The sequence below is a fragment of the Vanellus vanellus genome, assembly GCF_965231255.1.
Source record: "Vanellus vanellus genome assembly, chromosome: 3".
Taxonomy (NCBI): domain Eukaryota; kingdom Metazoa; phylum Chordata; class Aves; order Charadriiformes; family Charadriidae; genus Vanellus; species Vanellus vanellus.
Window position 1 is genome coordinate 18,566,959 of NC_138907.1, and position 16,786 is coordinate 18,583,744.

At 45.0% G+C, this 16,786-nt stretch overlaps 1 protein-coding gene and 1 long non-coding RNA gene across 3 annotated transcripts in view; one reads left to right on the forward strand and one right to left on the reverse strand.

Annotated features, from left to right (window-relative positions):
* Positions 1-426: 426 nt before the first annotated feature.
* LOC309669660 lies at positions 427-7,566 on the reverse strand. 2 transcript variants are annotated; one of them, XR_014268933.1, is made up of 3 exons: positions 7,509-7,566; positions 2,495-2,638; positions 427-1,199 (listed from the first exon to the last, which is right to left on the reverse strand). It is a non-coding gene; the product is annotated as an uncharacterized lncRNA (long non-coding RNA). The 2 variants fall into 2 exon arrangements; XR_014268934.1 differs by lacking the exon at positions 7,509-7,566 and adding an exon at positions 3,274-3,736.
* A 7,098-nt stretch (positions 7,567-14,664) lies between these two features.
* FBXO11 (F-box protein 11) overlaps positions 14,665-16,786 on the forward strand; it is a gene marked incomplete at its 5' end in the record, with an annotated part of 81,301 nt that continues 79,179 nt past the window's right edge. The window contains one exon of the mRNA XM_082481202.1: positions 14,665-14,773. Coding sequence (XP_082337328.1) covers positions 14,665-14,773 — 109 coding nt within the window. The remainder of the gene's footprint in view (positions 14,774-16,786) is intronic.

The following is a 16,786-nucleotide window of genomic DNA, read 5'->3' on the forward strand; positions in this document are numbered from 1 at the left end:
GAAAGCAGTGCGAAATGTTTACCGTTTTCAGACCATCTCTAGTATTGAACGAACCTTTAAATCTCTCTTATCAGGACATACCTAAATTTTGAACTCTGTAAAGCACTGCTGCAGACAGCATTTGTTTTCCTTCTCCATAAGAAAAAAAACTGATGGAGTGAATCTGAAAGGCAATTTCAAAAAGACAAAGCAAATGAAAGAAAACTCGAAGTTTTCTCAGACTGCCTAACATCTGCTCATATACAAATAAATATAATAAATTCAGTTGTTTAACAGTAAAAGCACACCTGGGGGACAAAAAAAAAAAGCTATTATTGTGTTGATACGTTAGCTATTAAAGCCTTGCAGCACAGGGTTAAACTGCTTGTAAGCACAGGCTCAGCACTAGCACGATTCTTACAAAATACATTAACCCGGGAGCAGAGATGGTCATAAATGGCACACAGGCAATCTCTCATTCCAGGGATATCGGCCAAAGAAGTAACACCCAGGCTCCCTAGAGCAATTTTTACTCTTCAAAAATTCACTCCAGTCCAAACAGGCGAGAGATGTTGCCGTCTAGCTTTGTAGCTCCCCATACTTTCCTTCCAAAATAAACTCCGGCTGAAAAAAACTTCCAGCCCAGGCCGCTCCCACCCTGCAAACAGGAATGAAGAAGACCGTGTAGGAGAGCACCACCTAGTGACTAATGCCACAACAATATCACCGGTGAAAACCACAAGAGGAAGAAAAACAAAACTTTTAATAGCAGCGTGCCACGTCCAGTTTAGTTTTGTCCTTTTTTTTTTTTTTTTTTTTTTAAACCTCTTTGTCCTTGGAGAGGTCTCATTATGACCAAACGTTGCTGTAAGTCAAGAAGCAATTTAGTTTAAATTCAAAACATTGGGTTTTGGTAAAACATATCCTTCATGTTTTACAACAGGCAGGTCTTCTATTAGAATTTGCACTTTAAACACCATAAATATGCAGTGTAGGAATCTGGGAGTCCAAACCGCCAAAAACTCAATTCTGCCACCATGACTCAAGTGAATAATCATGAGACATCTGTGGGACTACTTCCAGGAGTAGGAAAAGCAGCATATGTCTCCGAAAGTGCTTAGAACAGTACATTTCTGCCAATTTTATCGTGAATGTTCTATCTGCTGGTTGAAGCCGCAGCTTCTGGAGTCAAGTGCTTCCATGTGAATCTGAATTTTAACCTAAAAAGAAAAACAATTTTCTAACGCTGAAGTTCAGAGAAAAAGCTTGGGGAAGTGTGAGAGACGTGAACCCCCCCAAACTAGAAATCACCACGAGTAATAAAGTAGCATACTTTAAAATCTGTTTGAATGCTGCTGAGAGAGCGTGGGCACGGGTGTCTGGAGATGACAAGACTGTGCAAACTCTCTGAACCTCACTCCTGGGTGCAGCGGCTCAGGAAATCCGCCGTTCAGGAAAGACCACCGCTCCCAAACTCTACAGGCTCGCTCTTCTGCTGCTGCCTTCTGCTATTTCTGAACAACCACGCGCAAGGGGCTGGGAAACGATTCTGCATTGCTTTGGGGAGGAAGGGGGAGGAGAGGGGCTACTGACAAATCCTATTTATTTTCACAGATCAAATGTGGCAACTGTGGGTAATTACAGCTGTATTAACTTGTACAACTTGTAATTACAATGTATCTTCAGCAGAGAAGTAGCCTTAATACATACGCAGCCCCAATATATTACTCCTCTTCATGCTCTTACTAAAAATACAGACTAACAAACAAATCTAATTTCGTGGTTTGTTTCTTCCCATTTCCACAATAATCCCAGGTTTTCCGGGATAGTAGAACAAAGCAACCTGAAGAAGCAAACGTTTCCTCTTCGTTGTCTGAAGTCCGGCAGGTCGTATGGTTGTAATATGCTGTAGGAAACTTATTTTACTGTGTTTCTGTTGGTGTTTTCACCATCGTGTGAAATTTCAGTTGCTGTTCATGCCAGTCTGAATCCTTCAGCTGGAAGTCAGAGTAGCATCTAGACTACATCTGCAAGCAAAGGACTTTTGCAAGCCAATGCCCACGGCGGCTCTGCTTCGAGGTTTGCTCTTGCAGGGGAGCAGGCAGGTCTTCCCCCTGGTTGCTTGTGAAACCATCTTTCTTCCCCACTCCTTCCATCTGCGCTCTTTTTTGTTTACCATTAAGGTCAAGTCTGTGTGTTTTTCCCCACTCTGCCTGTTGCATTAGTGGCCCTCAAAGTGAGACCTTCTCTGGTTGGGAAATGCTTGGTGAATTTTTAAATACAATTATTGATTTCACATTAAATTTTCTTTATGAACCAGGAAAAGCTCTTATGTGAGGCTGTAACAGCCAAGAAATATTTGACAAGTTGTTTAAAATCTACTGCCTGGAAGCAGTCTGATCGATCGACTAATTTATTTTCCTTATTTTTAAGTAGATTCTTTAAACATACCTTATATTCACTGATTAGTATTAGCCATCCTGAAGTATATAGCACAAAAGTGATCGCATATTACCTGCGGCAGAAGTGACCACCTCTTGGATATTTTGCCCAAAGGTGTTTTCTTCCTTTCCTTCAATGGCACATGATTAGAACGTAATGATTTTGCCTCCACACCAGCCAACACTGCTTCCGTGCCTTCTCTTTTAGGGCATCGAACCTGCAAAAGGGCATATTCTTTCATAAAAGCAAACTTCTTGCCTGTTGCATCAGTTTATTTCACATCCCACAGGTGTCCTTTTGGATACAAATTATTGGCTGCTCTTTAGTGAATAAGTTTTTAGTCATTCTTTGGCCTCAGAAAACTACCTTTGAAATGTTTTATGCAAGAGTATTCATTATGAACAATTAACGTACTGAAAACGTCAGCACCTCAAGAAGGTATTATATAAAAGATGAGTAAATTTATGTTCACGCATCATTCAAACTTCCTGAACTTTTTATTCTTCTAAAATGTATGTCTCACATTGTAGTACAATAGCTTATATGAATTTCATGACCTGAATGGAATAATGTCAAAACTGCCTTACTGCACATTTTAGAAAAGGAAAGCAATCAATTAAGAGTTTTCTTTTCTCTACCACTATTTTTAGGTAAGACATCTGGCAGCTTGATAGTAATTCAAAGTACTTACCCTGGAACATCCCTTTGCATGTTTTTAAGTCAGAAGCCAAAACAAAATTGGTTTAGAGGAAGCTACAGTCTATATAGAGACATTCACGTCAGGTGAAAAAGGCCTTTTGTATCAATTGGGGGGTGAAAGGGTTACTTGTACTTACTTATCCTGATACTTACTAAGTTTTAAAATGTAGAACGATCTGAACTTCAACCTCTTAAACTTTTCCCTTTGACACACGGAAGGATCTCAGATTGTTTCACTTGATTTAGTGAGGTTTAAGCCTTAAAAATGATGCAAGTTTCACATGACAGTCCAAACACTCTGTAAAGTATTTTAAAGATACTGCCAGCTAATTAAACAAATCCAGGAGCAGCAGATTCTAATCTAATTTACAGTAACATGTGAAGTAACAGCATCAGTCACTTCAGTTGCTTTGCACTGCTGGAAGGGGGATTACGGCATGGGTCACCCTACATGATCAGCTGCGGTCACAGGTAGCACATACCACTCTCATAATGTCACGGCACCACACCTAGGAGAAGACGAGCGGAGAAGTTCAATGGCTGGTTCCCCCTTGGCGAGAACAAAGTCCCCCAAAACCCAGAAGAACCTTCAGCTCAGGGCTCTCAAAGTCGTCGACCAACTTCCTTCTCTGGTTTACAACAGCTGCTCTTCCAGGCCGATGCCATGAGGGCTGTCTTTTTACCTTTTCACGGGGAGAGGCACAAGGCGGCTTGCGCTCATGACAGAAAGGGTTATCGATTGGGCTTTATTAATTTTTTTTTTTTTAGCTGCCAGAGATAATTGCTAAGTTTAATACTGAATTAATAGCAGTATGAATTTTAGACAAAAGTCATTAGATCGCAGACAGATTGGGGATAAATATAATGTCAGTTGTGTATATCTCACACACTACAATAAGGGAAATACTGTCGCAGTAAGGTCTGTATTTCAATTCAATTATATTTGGCAGCTCAATTAGAATTGCTCACTAACTATAATACAAATATTTTCTCTTTGAGTGTGCTATAGGAGTGGATATTCTCCCCCCTTTATCTCACGATATGAGTGATGAACAGGATGATTCCAATTAAAACCAACGCCAAACATTCCACTCCCCAGTCTTCATCATTTTATGTTCCTTCACTGACTACTCTTCCACACCTCCAAAAAATTTGACTCATAAATCAGACTGCTACCTTCTCTCTCCCACACTTCACAGGATGAGTATGGAAACATCACATACACATAGTCCAACAGTGTCTTGCAACAGAACGTAGTTAGCTGTCAAGAAGCTCACGCAGGCTGTGGAAATTCCATGATTATGATAGCTGAACCTCCCCTATCCACCCAAACGCGGTCAGAGCCATGCAAAATCCCAGCACTGGGCTGCCACAGCTCAGCACTGCCCAACACTGACTACTGCAGCTAATGTCATATTGGAAAAGAGTTTATATAAAGAAAATTTGATTTGATGCTTTTCCTTCTTCTCAGTTGTTTTCTGCACCACATAGCACTGAAAAAAAAAAAGTAAAATGCCCAACTCCATTTTTTTGTTGTGAACAAATATTATGCTAATCCATACTGAAAGCGGTTCACAGAAGTAATGCCATCTACACAGATGTCAATCTAAAAAAAAAAAAAAAAAAAAACTTGCATCAAAATGTGCCTGGCTCTGCCAAACAATGTTACAAGACAAAGTCATCCATTTAATCACACACAGTAATAAGATCACCAGTTTGATAAAAAAGGAAGACAAAGATCAGCTGTTAAGACATGCAGATTACAAAACAAACAATAAAGGTTGAACATTTATAAACTTCTACAGCAACAGCTCCTCTACCTATCTCCAACTGCACCTGCAGTGACTGTCAATAACCTGTATATACAAAACAGCAAAAACACATCACTTCCTTTTATCCCATTCCTAATAGGAAAATTCTCTAAAATACTAGACTAGTCTTGTCTTACTCAAGTTTTCCTTCTCATCTTAACTAACAGCGACTTGAAAATACACGATAATCCTGATTTTCCATTTTCCTCTTCTGAGGTTTGCTGTGAAGAAAACCGTAAAAACTTAAGCTGAGGAACAAGAAGATGTAAGACTTTCTGGGACTCTGAAAATCTAAGTTTGTAGTTCTGGACACAGACAAGTGGAGCAAAACCAGACTTTATTTAACATATTTAAACTAGTTGTTTTGTAAGCTGTCCTTACCGACAATATGCATTTAACCATACTACATAAATTTCTTCAAGGCCTAAATCACACTGGTGCTCATCACCAATAGTCAGTGGAGAGGATTTTACAGTACTACTGATCTCATTTCCACACACATTTTTCTGAATGAATGATCTCTTCTCCATCTCTGCTTGTCAGCATAAAACCGACGAGACATTAGTTATAGGCAACTGAGAGAGAAGAGAGCATTTTCCACATACAGCACAGCTATTCTTTATCAGTTAATTTGGGTGAATTCCTGTTTTTATGTCCTTTGCATAATGAAAAGGTCACATATCTTTTGGTATTTATGTCCACGTGCTGGGTGACATATAGTCAAGACCAGAGAATACACACCTATAGGGCATGTACCACACACCCCGCTAAGGGAGCAATGCAAGCACTCAGTTCCCATCAACTGCAAAATCCTTGAGTCTTCCAGGGATGCAACCTACCGCTCCACCGCTCACCTCAGCAAGCAAAACCACTCATAGTCTCCAGATTAGCTAGTTAGTGGCAAATAAACATTCCAGGTTCATTACAAAGATTGTCACCCTGCAAGCGAAGCAAATCAATATTCCACACCCAACAGCCTTTACTCAAAGCCCTGGAGTCTCAAGATAGGCAGAGATTAAAGGACTATGCTTCAACCAGCAACGCCGTGGTGAAAGGCATCAAGAACGGTATGTTCAGAGAAGGTGAAGGCTGACCCACTGAGGACAAGAGGACAGAGTTCAGATCTCCCCCGGAGTAACAGGGTCATTGGGAAAATCAAAAACAAGCCTTTGACTCATGTGGTAAATATGGGATAGGAAAACCTTCTAAATCCGGAATAATTTAGGATGAGAGCTGAGCAAGGATTCAAACAGATACCTGCAGCGTGCTACCCTGAATCTATTCTATTTTGTCAGTTACCCTTCACAAAATACTTTCTGCTGTTGATCAGCTGACCCTGCTGAGGTATAGAAATGCTCACATGTAAAATGGAATACAAATAGTAGCCCGCGTGTCCCCACCATGTGGATAGCTGGAAAAACAAGGCAGCACTGGGAAGTCGTCATACGTGTCGACCTGCAAGACATTCCTTGCCAACCTATCTGCCACTTACCCTCAGCAGTGGAAGTTGAAAGCTCCTTGAAAGCAACAACCAACATCACCACCACGTGGCAATGAAATGAACTGCTTAAAATCATTACAGAGCTTAAGGTCTACACTCACTTCGTGATCCCAAGTTGGTCATCTTTTAAGTACGTGCTGCCACCTACTTAAACGGATAGCTCAATCAAGAAACATAATGCGGTGCTTCATCAACAGCCCAAACAGATCCTACAGCAGAGCAGCTATGTCTGACAGCACTCCAGTAAAACATATCTAAATAAAGGTGACTTTCACCCAAAGGCCCTGGGAAGCGCTAAAGGCATGCTTCCAGCATCACAGTAAGCCAATCTGTGTTCGAGCTTCCTTCACCACACAGGGGCCATGTTTTCCACCACTCTGTGCTAACACTTGCACACGCGCCTGAAAAATAGCCGCGCTTTCAGTGGGATTAGCTTTCAGTCGGATTACCTCCTTGATCTGCCTAACTGTGCTGCTGCATAAATGCTAGTTGACAGAACAGGGGACAGGGTAGGAGCACAGCAAAAGGGTGCCTGTGAAGAGCAGGATTGCTTCTTAATGGCAATGACAGTTTAGTCCCCAGCTGCAAAACGCTCTTCAGGACATCCAAAACCCCTTTCTGGGGAAATACCTCTCCTGAACCAGTCACAAGGATAACTAAGACCTTTTCCCCTACTCGTCAGATAAGCCATGACTGATAGATCCAACTGACGCTGAGAGATGGAGGAAAAGAACTCGGATTCATCTCTTCTACCTGCCCAACCCAGAAAAAGAGCAAACTGGTAAGATATACACATATGACACGCTACGCCTTTTTTTTTTTCCCCCTGGTTCGCTGTTGTTGGATTCACGGGAATTAATTTCGCAACCTTTCTGTATTTAAAGAACTTCTCTGTAGAAAAGGATAACTTTGGAGCAGGAGATTTAAAAAGGCATTGGTCTACCAGGCAAAGTTAAAAACCGTAATATTCCTCATATTCTCCCTTTTTAGCATGAAGAACTTGTCCCCACCTGTAAACAAAATCAGTTATTGATAGGGTAAGACAGTCAGATAACACCAATAGCACCCACACCCACCTGCTCTCACGATCTGAAGCGAAGGCAACTGTACCACATGTCCTCACGTGCTGATGGCGAGACCATAGCTGCTTTCAGTTTCTCGTCTCCAGGACTGAAACAGGTATTTCTTCTCACTGCTGACCCTCTGTTGAGGTGTGTGAAGATACCAAATCCCAGTTAAGAAGCACCCTTTGGACACTCTACAATGCCACCAACAGTTTGACACGTTTAAAATGAAGACTGGGATTTCTGGTGTCCATTTCATATTTAGCTGCTTACAATGAAGATGCAGCAAAGTGTTCTTAACCGCTACTGCCACTCTAGGCCTGTCTTGGATAAGAATCAGGTATTACAAGTGCTTTGTAAAAAATGGGGAGCTCAGAATCCTACCGATAGGGTTTTGGGGAACAACTATCCTCCAAACCAGCAAAAGCTTCCCTAAAGAAGCCGTTTTTTTCTTCAGTAGGTCTAAATCTGGAGGTAGGTTCTCATATAACTCCAGCCTCCTGGTAGCAAATGATTGATTTTTCCAGTTGGTGGTATCAGGTTTACAAGAAGTACCTCTTTCTCATTTGGGGCCTGACTCAAGTCATTATGTTGAAAGATTTGTTCAGGCTACATCCTCTCCAAAGCAACGTAAACAACAGACATACCTGCCATATTTGGGGGCGGGAAACCCCATCACTGAAGACAGAACTTGTCATATGGATGCACTGCTGATGCAATGAGCAAAACAAAAGTAAGACTCCAAGAAATAAAAATTGAGTTCAAGACAAATTTGAAATGAGAAACTAACAGCAAGATCTAGGGAAATTTCTTAAATCTGAGCCACCAACTTAAGAAGAACTACAAGTATAAGGTGTATCCCATGCTTTTTTATCTCTGTACACACATTTGGAAAGGAGTAGTGAGAAGCAAACCTTGAATAAACAACCACAGAGCCAAAATGTTATCTATCTCAGTATTGTATTAAGTGTCTGGACAGATAATTTGGGAGAATAATGCTATTTTAACAGGTCACCCATAAAAATTGTGTGATTTATACCCAATGCATTTTAATTAATTTTAGCAATAAAGCATTTTATCAGTTCAGACTATCTGAAACATCTAAATTCAGTACAAGCCAGTGGGCCAAACTTGGGGACTTCAGTGGAGGGCAGTGGGTGTCACTGGGAAAACAAGGCTGAAAAAAATAGATTGGATGCTCGACAGTTCCACCTTCACATGCAACAAATGTCATCCACTCCACCTCCTCAATATAAATTCCTGTCATTGACTGTAGGCTGGTCTGCTCAGTGGCATCTCTGCCCCAATACTACCTCAAACTTGTCATTCAGGCTTCACCTCTAGTATAAGCTGTTGCACCTTTCCCTCTGAGCTCCAGACCCCTTACACTTTTGATTTATATCTGGGATTGAACACATAATTTTCTCAAAATTTCATTGTCACAAAGGTAGCTATTGAGCCCACTTCCCACATGCTCCCCATACACAGCCCATCAAGCTGCAGAAGCGAGCACGGTACTGAGCCGCGCTGCAAGCCTGCTTCTGACTCTCAAGGGCCAATGGCTCACACCAGCACCAAGACCTCTGTGGTAGGAACCCACAGGACCACCCCCCAACCCATGCCTCCCTCCTTGTTAGTGGCCCAACAAATCCAGAAGGCAGGTGATGTGCATGTATCTATCTGGTTATGAAATTTCTAACGTTACAGCTGATAATGCTTTCAGACTCAGACACCATCCCTCCAGGACTTTTTTCAGCAGTTACTTTTATTAAAAACAAAAATAATTAACGAGAACTGAAGTACCATTCAGGCTTCCAGAGAGCTTTTGTTAGAGCAGAACCAAAATTAACATGTTCGATAAACATGTCGCAATACTCATGCAAGCTTATAGGAAATACCACACATTTCCCCACCCTGAGGTCTTTACTCTTCCTGCAGAAACCATGTTGGTACAGCAACAGAAAACTTCCCAGCCACAGACATTCACCCAGAAGGCAACTCACTAAGGTCAGCTAATATCAAGCTAGATTTCAGGAGACACAGACTCCAGGTAAATGGAGGGGAGATTTAAGAGTCATTTTCTATAAGAGCGGGAAGATCTAGCTGCATTAAATGGAATGTAAAACACAACTAAGAGGAACTGAGGGCCAGAGAAATAGCAACAAAATGGCATTAATATTTTTGAGCTGCAGAGCAAGCAGGTTCAACCAGTTCTAGGTATCACTATTTCTGAAAGGCCCACTTATTCCAAGCTTATATGAAACAACCCTCTAGGTTTACAGAATTTAAAGTCAGTAGCCCACACCAGGTCAGTCCCAAATCTTCAAGGCAGCATTTTTAGTTCAGGGAATATATTAACAGCTTACGAGATGATTAGAAATAATAGGCAGTCTTCTGCTTCTGAAAGCAGTAATGTGACACTGTGGAGAAAGCCTTAGATAAGGACTCCTGTACTCTGGGTTCTATTCCCAGCCCTGTTAATAGCCTGTAAATGCTCTTGGGCAAGTTATTTCAGCCCTTTTTGCTTCACTTTAATCTGTAAGGAGAGGGATAGACATGTGGCTCCTTGCAAAGCCATTTGAACCAATTAAAAAGCATGATAAAAACTGGCTTCTTGTATTGTTCAAATCCACAACTGTAGCTAAAGGCTCTGTGGTGGGCTTTGTGTGACAAACTGCAATAGTGCTCTCTCTTCTCAAAAATATTAGGAAGCAACAGCTAGCGAGAATACTGTGTATCTTCCACTTAATTGCAAGCCAGCGATTCAGTGGTTTGTGGGTTTTTTGTTTGGTTGGTTTTTTTTGTTGGTTTTTTTTTTTCCCAATTTGCAGTTTCTGAACAGTTTTTAAATAGAGCTTTAGGGCATCATATACAAGTTGAAGTGTTCTTACTTATCTTTTGTGAACCCCGTAGAAGTAATCCACAGATCACCATTCACTGAAATCTATTATCCTACACTTGTTTTGATCAACTGTTAAAGCAATACTCACATCCTCAGGGCAAGTAAAGATCATAACAACTTACATGAATCTGTCCCACATTCAAAGCATTTCTAACAACCTCTAAAGCAAGGCTTTTCAGGTTGCTAGTGGATGTGGCATTAAAGGGAATAAAATACTGGTGATTGCTGCAGATCACCCCAGCCTGAATCAGCCTCGCTGACTTAACAGTTTACGGTGCCTCACACTCATTTCCCAATCCTGCTTATTCTGTGTCCCCACCATCTCTAGTCTCATCTATTTTCTACTGAGACTCCAGAAAAGGAATACTTAACTGCTCCATGATCTTGATCAGATCTTCAAGTTATTTTAACTGTCTTCAACTTTAGAGCAAGTCAGCTGAATCGGAGTCACTCTTCTGTCTCTGCGTGTCACCCTCAAAAACAAACAGGAAGCCCTATATCAGTATTTCTGCCACTACAACTTGCGCTACTACTCTCTAGGAAGCTGCCTCATTAGCTACAAAGCTCTAACTATTCTATGTTAACACACAATTAACAAGTTACTGTTATTATCACAAAGGACTCTGTGGCATCCCTTTCTCCATGCAGGAAGGTGATCTCTTCAAAGCAGCAGCCAACTCTTCATGTACATACAGAGAACCAGATGTCATTAATGTTTAAATACATATACACTCAGAATTCGGCACAGCTTAGAAGATAGTCTTATACAATGAGCTAGCACTTGAAAGCTCTGCCCAAATTGCTTATGCTGTAAATACTCCAAATAAACTCTTCACTCAGGTCTTACGCCTTTCGGTTCATAATGTAAAGTTGTTCGTGGGTCACCAAAAGGTGATTTGTGGCCAACATAACCAGTCTAGCAAGCATTTATATTGTAGACAATTATGCAAAAAAAAAAATCACAGTATAGTTTAGCTCCACTTTCCATTCCCTCTCTTCACAATTTAAATAAAGAAAAAGCTGCCTTGACAAAGGCAAAATTATCTTGCCAGTATAAATTGCACCCACCTTCAGGAACGGTTTAATAGCACATCATACAGGACAGCTTAAAGCAGCTCCACAGTGGTCAATACAATGAAGCCTTAATATTAATTTGGACTTGCAGTGTCATTTTCAAAGAACGGTGTTCTTCCTCTCAGAAGCTATACAGCAACAACAGAGGCACGGGATGGCAAAGTATAACATTTTAAAAACTGACTTACAAAACTGAAGTTATGATGATCAAGTTCCAGTTGTCACAAATCGGATAGGACGGATTTAATTTTGTTATGAGAAGAGCTACAGAGCTCTAGTCAACACTTTTGTTGATTTTTCAGGCTAATGTCTGGCCTTCTAAAGTGCAGCCAAGAATATTAGACAAGAGCACTGTACACATTTTCCTACTCCATGCCACGCAAACTACCAATGAATGCTTACAGTTATCACTTTTTGCACCAGTAATTTATTTAGCAACTTCATCACTTACTCAGGATACGAGGGTCTCATCACATTGTGAAAAATGCTGAGTCAAACTTCTGCATAACGTTCTACAGATTGCCCTCAAAGTATTTCGGCTAAGTCAGTGAGACTATGTATTGGACCTGCTTATATATAGACTCATGTTTTTCCCATTTACAGTAATCTTTACCTAAAAATCCCTTTTTGTAATTGACTTCTTAAGGTGGTAACTCGTGTTAGGAACATGATGGTGGGAGTCTGGCAAAGATATCATTTGGTTTCAAACTAGTTCCAAGTTCAAGACTTTTTAAGGAAATCTAAAGCCTGCTCTGATTCAAGTTTTCAATAAAGTTATAATATCAGAAACTTTAGATTCTTATATGTATTAGGTGAAAATTAGCTTGTCATCAATCTTGACTCTTGAAAAGGTTTTCAGAGATTTAGAGTACTAAAAGTTTGGAGTGCGCCAGTACTGAGCAATTTCAGGTAACCTTGCAACACTAAGAATTCATTCACTAGGTCTTGGTGAAGAGAGCACAGCTAGACCAGTTGAACAGAAATGCAGTTAAACTATTAAAATATTGTATTTTTAAAGATTATAGGATTTTAATTGTGTGAGAGTCCTTAACCATGACACAGTAACTTCAGCACAGTTCTTGGGTATGGTCATTCTTCCCATTTAAGAGTTAAAGCAGTTTCCACAATGCTGCTATCAGAAAAAAAATATTTTTACCATATGTACAAGTAATTGTGTAGCTGTACCGAATGTTTAATACACTAGCCTGGTAATTGTTATGACAGAAACAGGCCCCAAACAGATTGACATTTATTCTCTTTCCCTATGAAGTTCTTTTCAGAAGAGCTTAACTTTATTATTTCTTCCCCTACTACTAGAGAAGGTGATAACAATTACTTTTCTTGGGTATGGAAAACAATCCTCCACTGTTTCTCCAGTCATTCCTCAAGGCAACAAAATATTAAGTCTAAGGAATGCTTTTTTTTGCATACATTTATTTCTGGTCTGATATGAACTTGAAAGTAGAATGTCAGTGTCATTTACTTCAGACATACAAGTATAAATGTCTTTAAAGCCTTTTTTTTTTAAGCTGTTATTTCCTATAGTCATATTATACCTTCATTTGTCACCTTTGAACAAGCTCCTGCATAATGTGCTCTTAATTACACCCATTTGTATACATTTTACACCAGATAACACACTTTTTCTTTTCAGGTGCAGACGTGGGCCCTGGTTCTGCAGACTCCAAGTGCTTAGTTTAATTAGGACTACACATAAACCCACCTTTGCAGCATTAGAAGCAGACTCCTGAGCAAGCCTGCAAAGAGAAAGCATCCTCCTTACAGCTCGGATTTTACCATCCATTTTATTAAGTGATTTCTGCAAAGGAAATAAAAGCACAACTAACTTCAATCATTTTTTTTTTTTTGCTGCTCTCAGGGCTACCAGCTGAGCGCCAACATGACAAATATAATAAAAGCAGGAGAAGCCTCATACACTGTCTAAACTGCCAGCCCAAGATAAATAGCATATTGCTGTTATTAGCAAAAGGAAACGAAATGCGAGTGTGCACACTGACCGAGGAATACATAACATTCCCTGAGTGAAAAAGTTTGTTAACGACCGGACAGGAAACAACCAGCCAGTACATGGAAACCGAAATGCGACGGCACCCCCAGCCCGAGCCGCACCAGGGCTAAACCCACACCCGAGGGGGGTTACCAAGACGCACCGTACACACAACAAGGGCTTTTCGCCAGCCGCTGCCAGCCTCCTTCCCCCCTCTCCTTCCCTCCCTCCCGTGTCACACACAGCCTCAGCGCAGGGCTGCGGGCGCTCGGGCGCCTCCACACCCCCTTCCCCTTCTGCGCTCCCACCCGGCTGCCCGCGGGCAGGCTCCGCTACGCTGCCGGCGGCACCCGTGCTGCAGCCCGGCCGCTGACAGGCACCCAGGCTGCCTCACGGAGCCCGCTCTCTCCCGCTCCCGCCCAACGGCCTCAGGTGGATCCGGTGGGGCCTGGCGGCGCAGACGCGGCGCTAACCAGGCCCAGGCCCCGCGCATGCTGCTGGCTCCGGCTCCCGCGCCCTCGCCTCACGCCACCGCTGGGTCCAGGTACCGCCGTCAGCCGCTCCTCCCCGCACGGCCTCGTCTCCCGCGCAGCCGCCACCCTCCCTCCGCGCCCGCCGCCCCGACCCTTATATCCTGGCTCCGCCACCCCACCCCGCGCTGCGCCGCCTGCCAGCCCGCCCCTCCCCACCCCGCGCCCCATAGAAGCGGTGCGGTGATTGGCCGCTCCGCCACCGGTCCGTTGTTTCGGAGGCGGCGATTGGCGGAGCGCGGTCGCTCAGCGGCTGCCTCCCCGCGAGTGTGTGTCTCTGGCAGTGTCAATGGCTCCTCCTGCCACGGAGCAGCGACGGGCTTGAGACGGGCAGGACCGCGGGGCTCCTTTAAGAGAGGGATTTTCGGGGGGGCCGGGGAGGGGGGCCGCGGCGCGAACGTCCCCCACAGCCAGCGCTCGGGAGAGCCAGCGGCCGGCGGCTCCTCTGCCTCTCGAGCGAGCCGGCGAGGAGGCGGCAGCGGCGGCGGGACCCGCGCCTGGAGGACCCCCCCCCCCCCCGCCCCGTCCTTCCCTGCTGCCCGCTGCTGCGAGGCGGCCGCCCCGGGGCTCCCTCCTTCCCCCCCCTTCCCCGACGAGGCACCGGTTGCCGGAGGATTCCCCCCCTCCCCTCCCGCCACCCACACGAGTCGGCAAATGAACTCGGTCCGAGCCGCCAACAGGAGACCCAGGCGAGTGTCCAGGCCGCGCCCGGTGCAGCAGCAGCAAGAGAGGAACAACGCCGCCGCCGCCGCCGGGGATCGGGGTAAGTCAGGCGCCGCCGCGCCGAGCGGGGGCCTTGCGTGGGGTTCGCCGGCGGCGCTGGGCCCCGCCGCGCCCGGCCGGGCACCGGCAGGAAAAGCCCAGGCTGCTTCACCCTTGGCTCCCGCTCAGGCCGCGCTTTGTTTGGCTTGGGCTCTGCCCCGACTCGGGGCCGCTGGGCCCTGCCGCCGAGCGGGAGGGAGGGAGGGAGGGAAGCGGGGGTTCGGCCCCTTCCCCGGCCGCGCTCCCACGCCCGCCGCGGAGGGGGGGGAACCCGATCGCCGCCGGCCCTTCGGGACAGAACGCGGCGAACGACCCCCCTCGAACCCCCCGCCCCGTCCCCGGGGGCTGCGGGGAGGCCAGCCGCCCTTCGCTCGGGAGAGCCGGTGCCTCCCCGCGGGGAGCGGCGGGCTGGGCCCCCGGGCCGGGAGGAGGGGAGAGGTGCCGCGGGGGGAGCCGGCGCCCGGGGGGCTGCGGGGCGGAGGAGGAGAAGGTTGGGGGGGGGGGTGCCGGGCAACTTGCGCCAACACCTTCCCCGCCGCCGCCGGGGAAATGGTGTCCGGGGGCGGCGGCCCGGGTCTCGCCGAGCCTCCGCGGCCCGCCGCGTCGCGCAATGTTTGCTGCGCAGTTCGGCTCTCGGGCTTCGGTTACAGCGCCCGGCGGGGAGGGGAGGGGGGGCGCGGGCCGCGGCCGATCGGCCATTTATTTACCTCAGCCACAACGCCTCCCCCCCCCCCCCCCCCCCCCCCCCCCCCCCCGCTCGCCCCGCCGCGGCACCCGGCGGCCCCGAGCCGGCCGGAACGGAACGAGGGTCTCCGTTCCCCTGCCCCTCAGCCCCTGGCCAGCGGGTCCGACCGCGCCGGTGGGGCCGGGGCCTAGCGTGAAAATGTTGACAATTTGGAGCTAATGGGGGAAAAGCACCATTGTCTGAGGGGATGGGGAAGCGGCGAGGTGGGATTCCTCCCCCTAATGGAGCCCGGAGCGGGGTCGCTGGTGCTGGGGTACGGGGGGGGGGGCTACGGAGGAGGTGGCGGTCCCTCAGCCCGGGCAGTGTCGCCCTAAGGGTGGCTCTGGGGGGGTGCGAGTGTGCGTGTGCTCCCTCTGTGCAGGGTTGGTGGTTGGGTTTTTTTTTTTTTTTTTTTTTTTTTTGAAGGCGAGATGGGGGTGGGATTGGAGGAGACATTTTGCATGTCTTATCTGGTGGATTGGATTTTAATTTTTTATGCATTGGCTGTCACAACTCTGGCATGATGAAGGAGACTGATCTGTGGTGCAGTTTTAGATGTACAAATGTCTTTTTAAAATAAAAAAAAAAGCCTTCATTGTCATCCGAATGTCTTTTGTTTGAGTATCTGGGATATCACATCGAGAACAAGGTATTTTAACTGCGGGGATGCATTGTGATAAATATTTTAGTGCGTTTTATGCAATCAAAACATTTTAAGCAAATGAAGTAAAGAAAATTTAATCTGAGGAAGTATTTTTAATTCTCCATTCCTCCCCCCCCCCTTCCTTCCCTCCCCTTCCTTCCCCCGCCCCCCCCTCTCACACATTGGTCAGAGCAAAGAATGTTACCCAGACCAGATTGCTGTGTATATAACCAGAGGATGTGATGTCTTATGCCCAATTATGGGTCTTGTGTAAACCTTCCAAAATCTTCAGTAATTACATAATTAAAATGACTTCTCTGGTATACTGACATTAAAAAAAAATACAAACAAAAAAAAAACACAACAAAAAGAACTTCCTCCTCTCAATGACATACACTGAGGATTTTCATCATCATCGATGTTCCATATGCAGAATATAGAATTTTTTCAACCTTAGTTTACTTTTTCTTTTAAACGGATGAAAATATAACTTCTAAATGGCATCTGGAAAGGTGTGCTTATGGATTAAATGCTGTGATTATTCAGTTTTACATTGGACTGCCTGTCTCAAGCTGTTCATATGTTATTAATTTGCTAAAGATACAGGCAGAAACTTTTTCTGTTAAAATATGAGGCTGCAATCCATT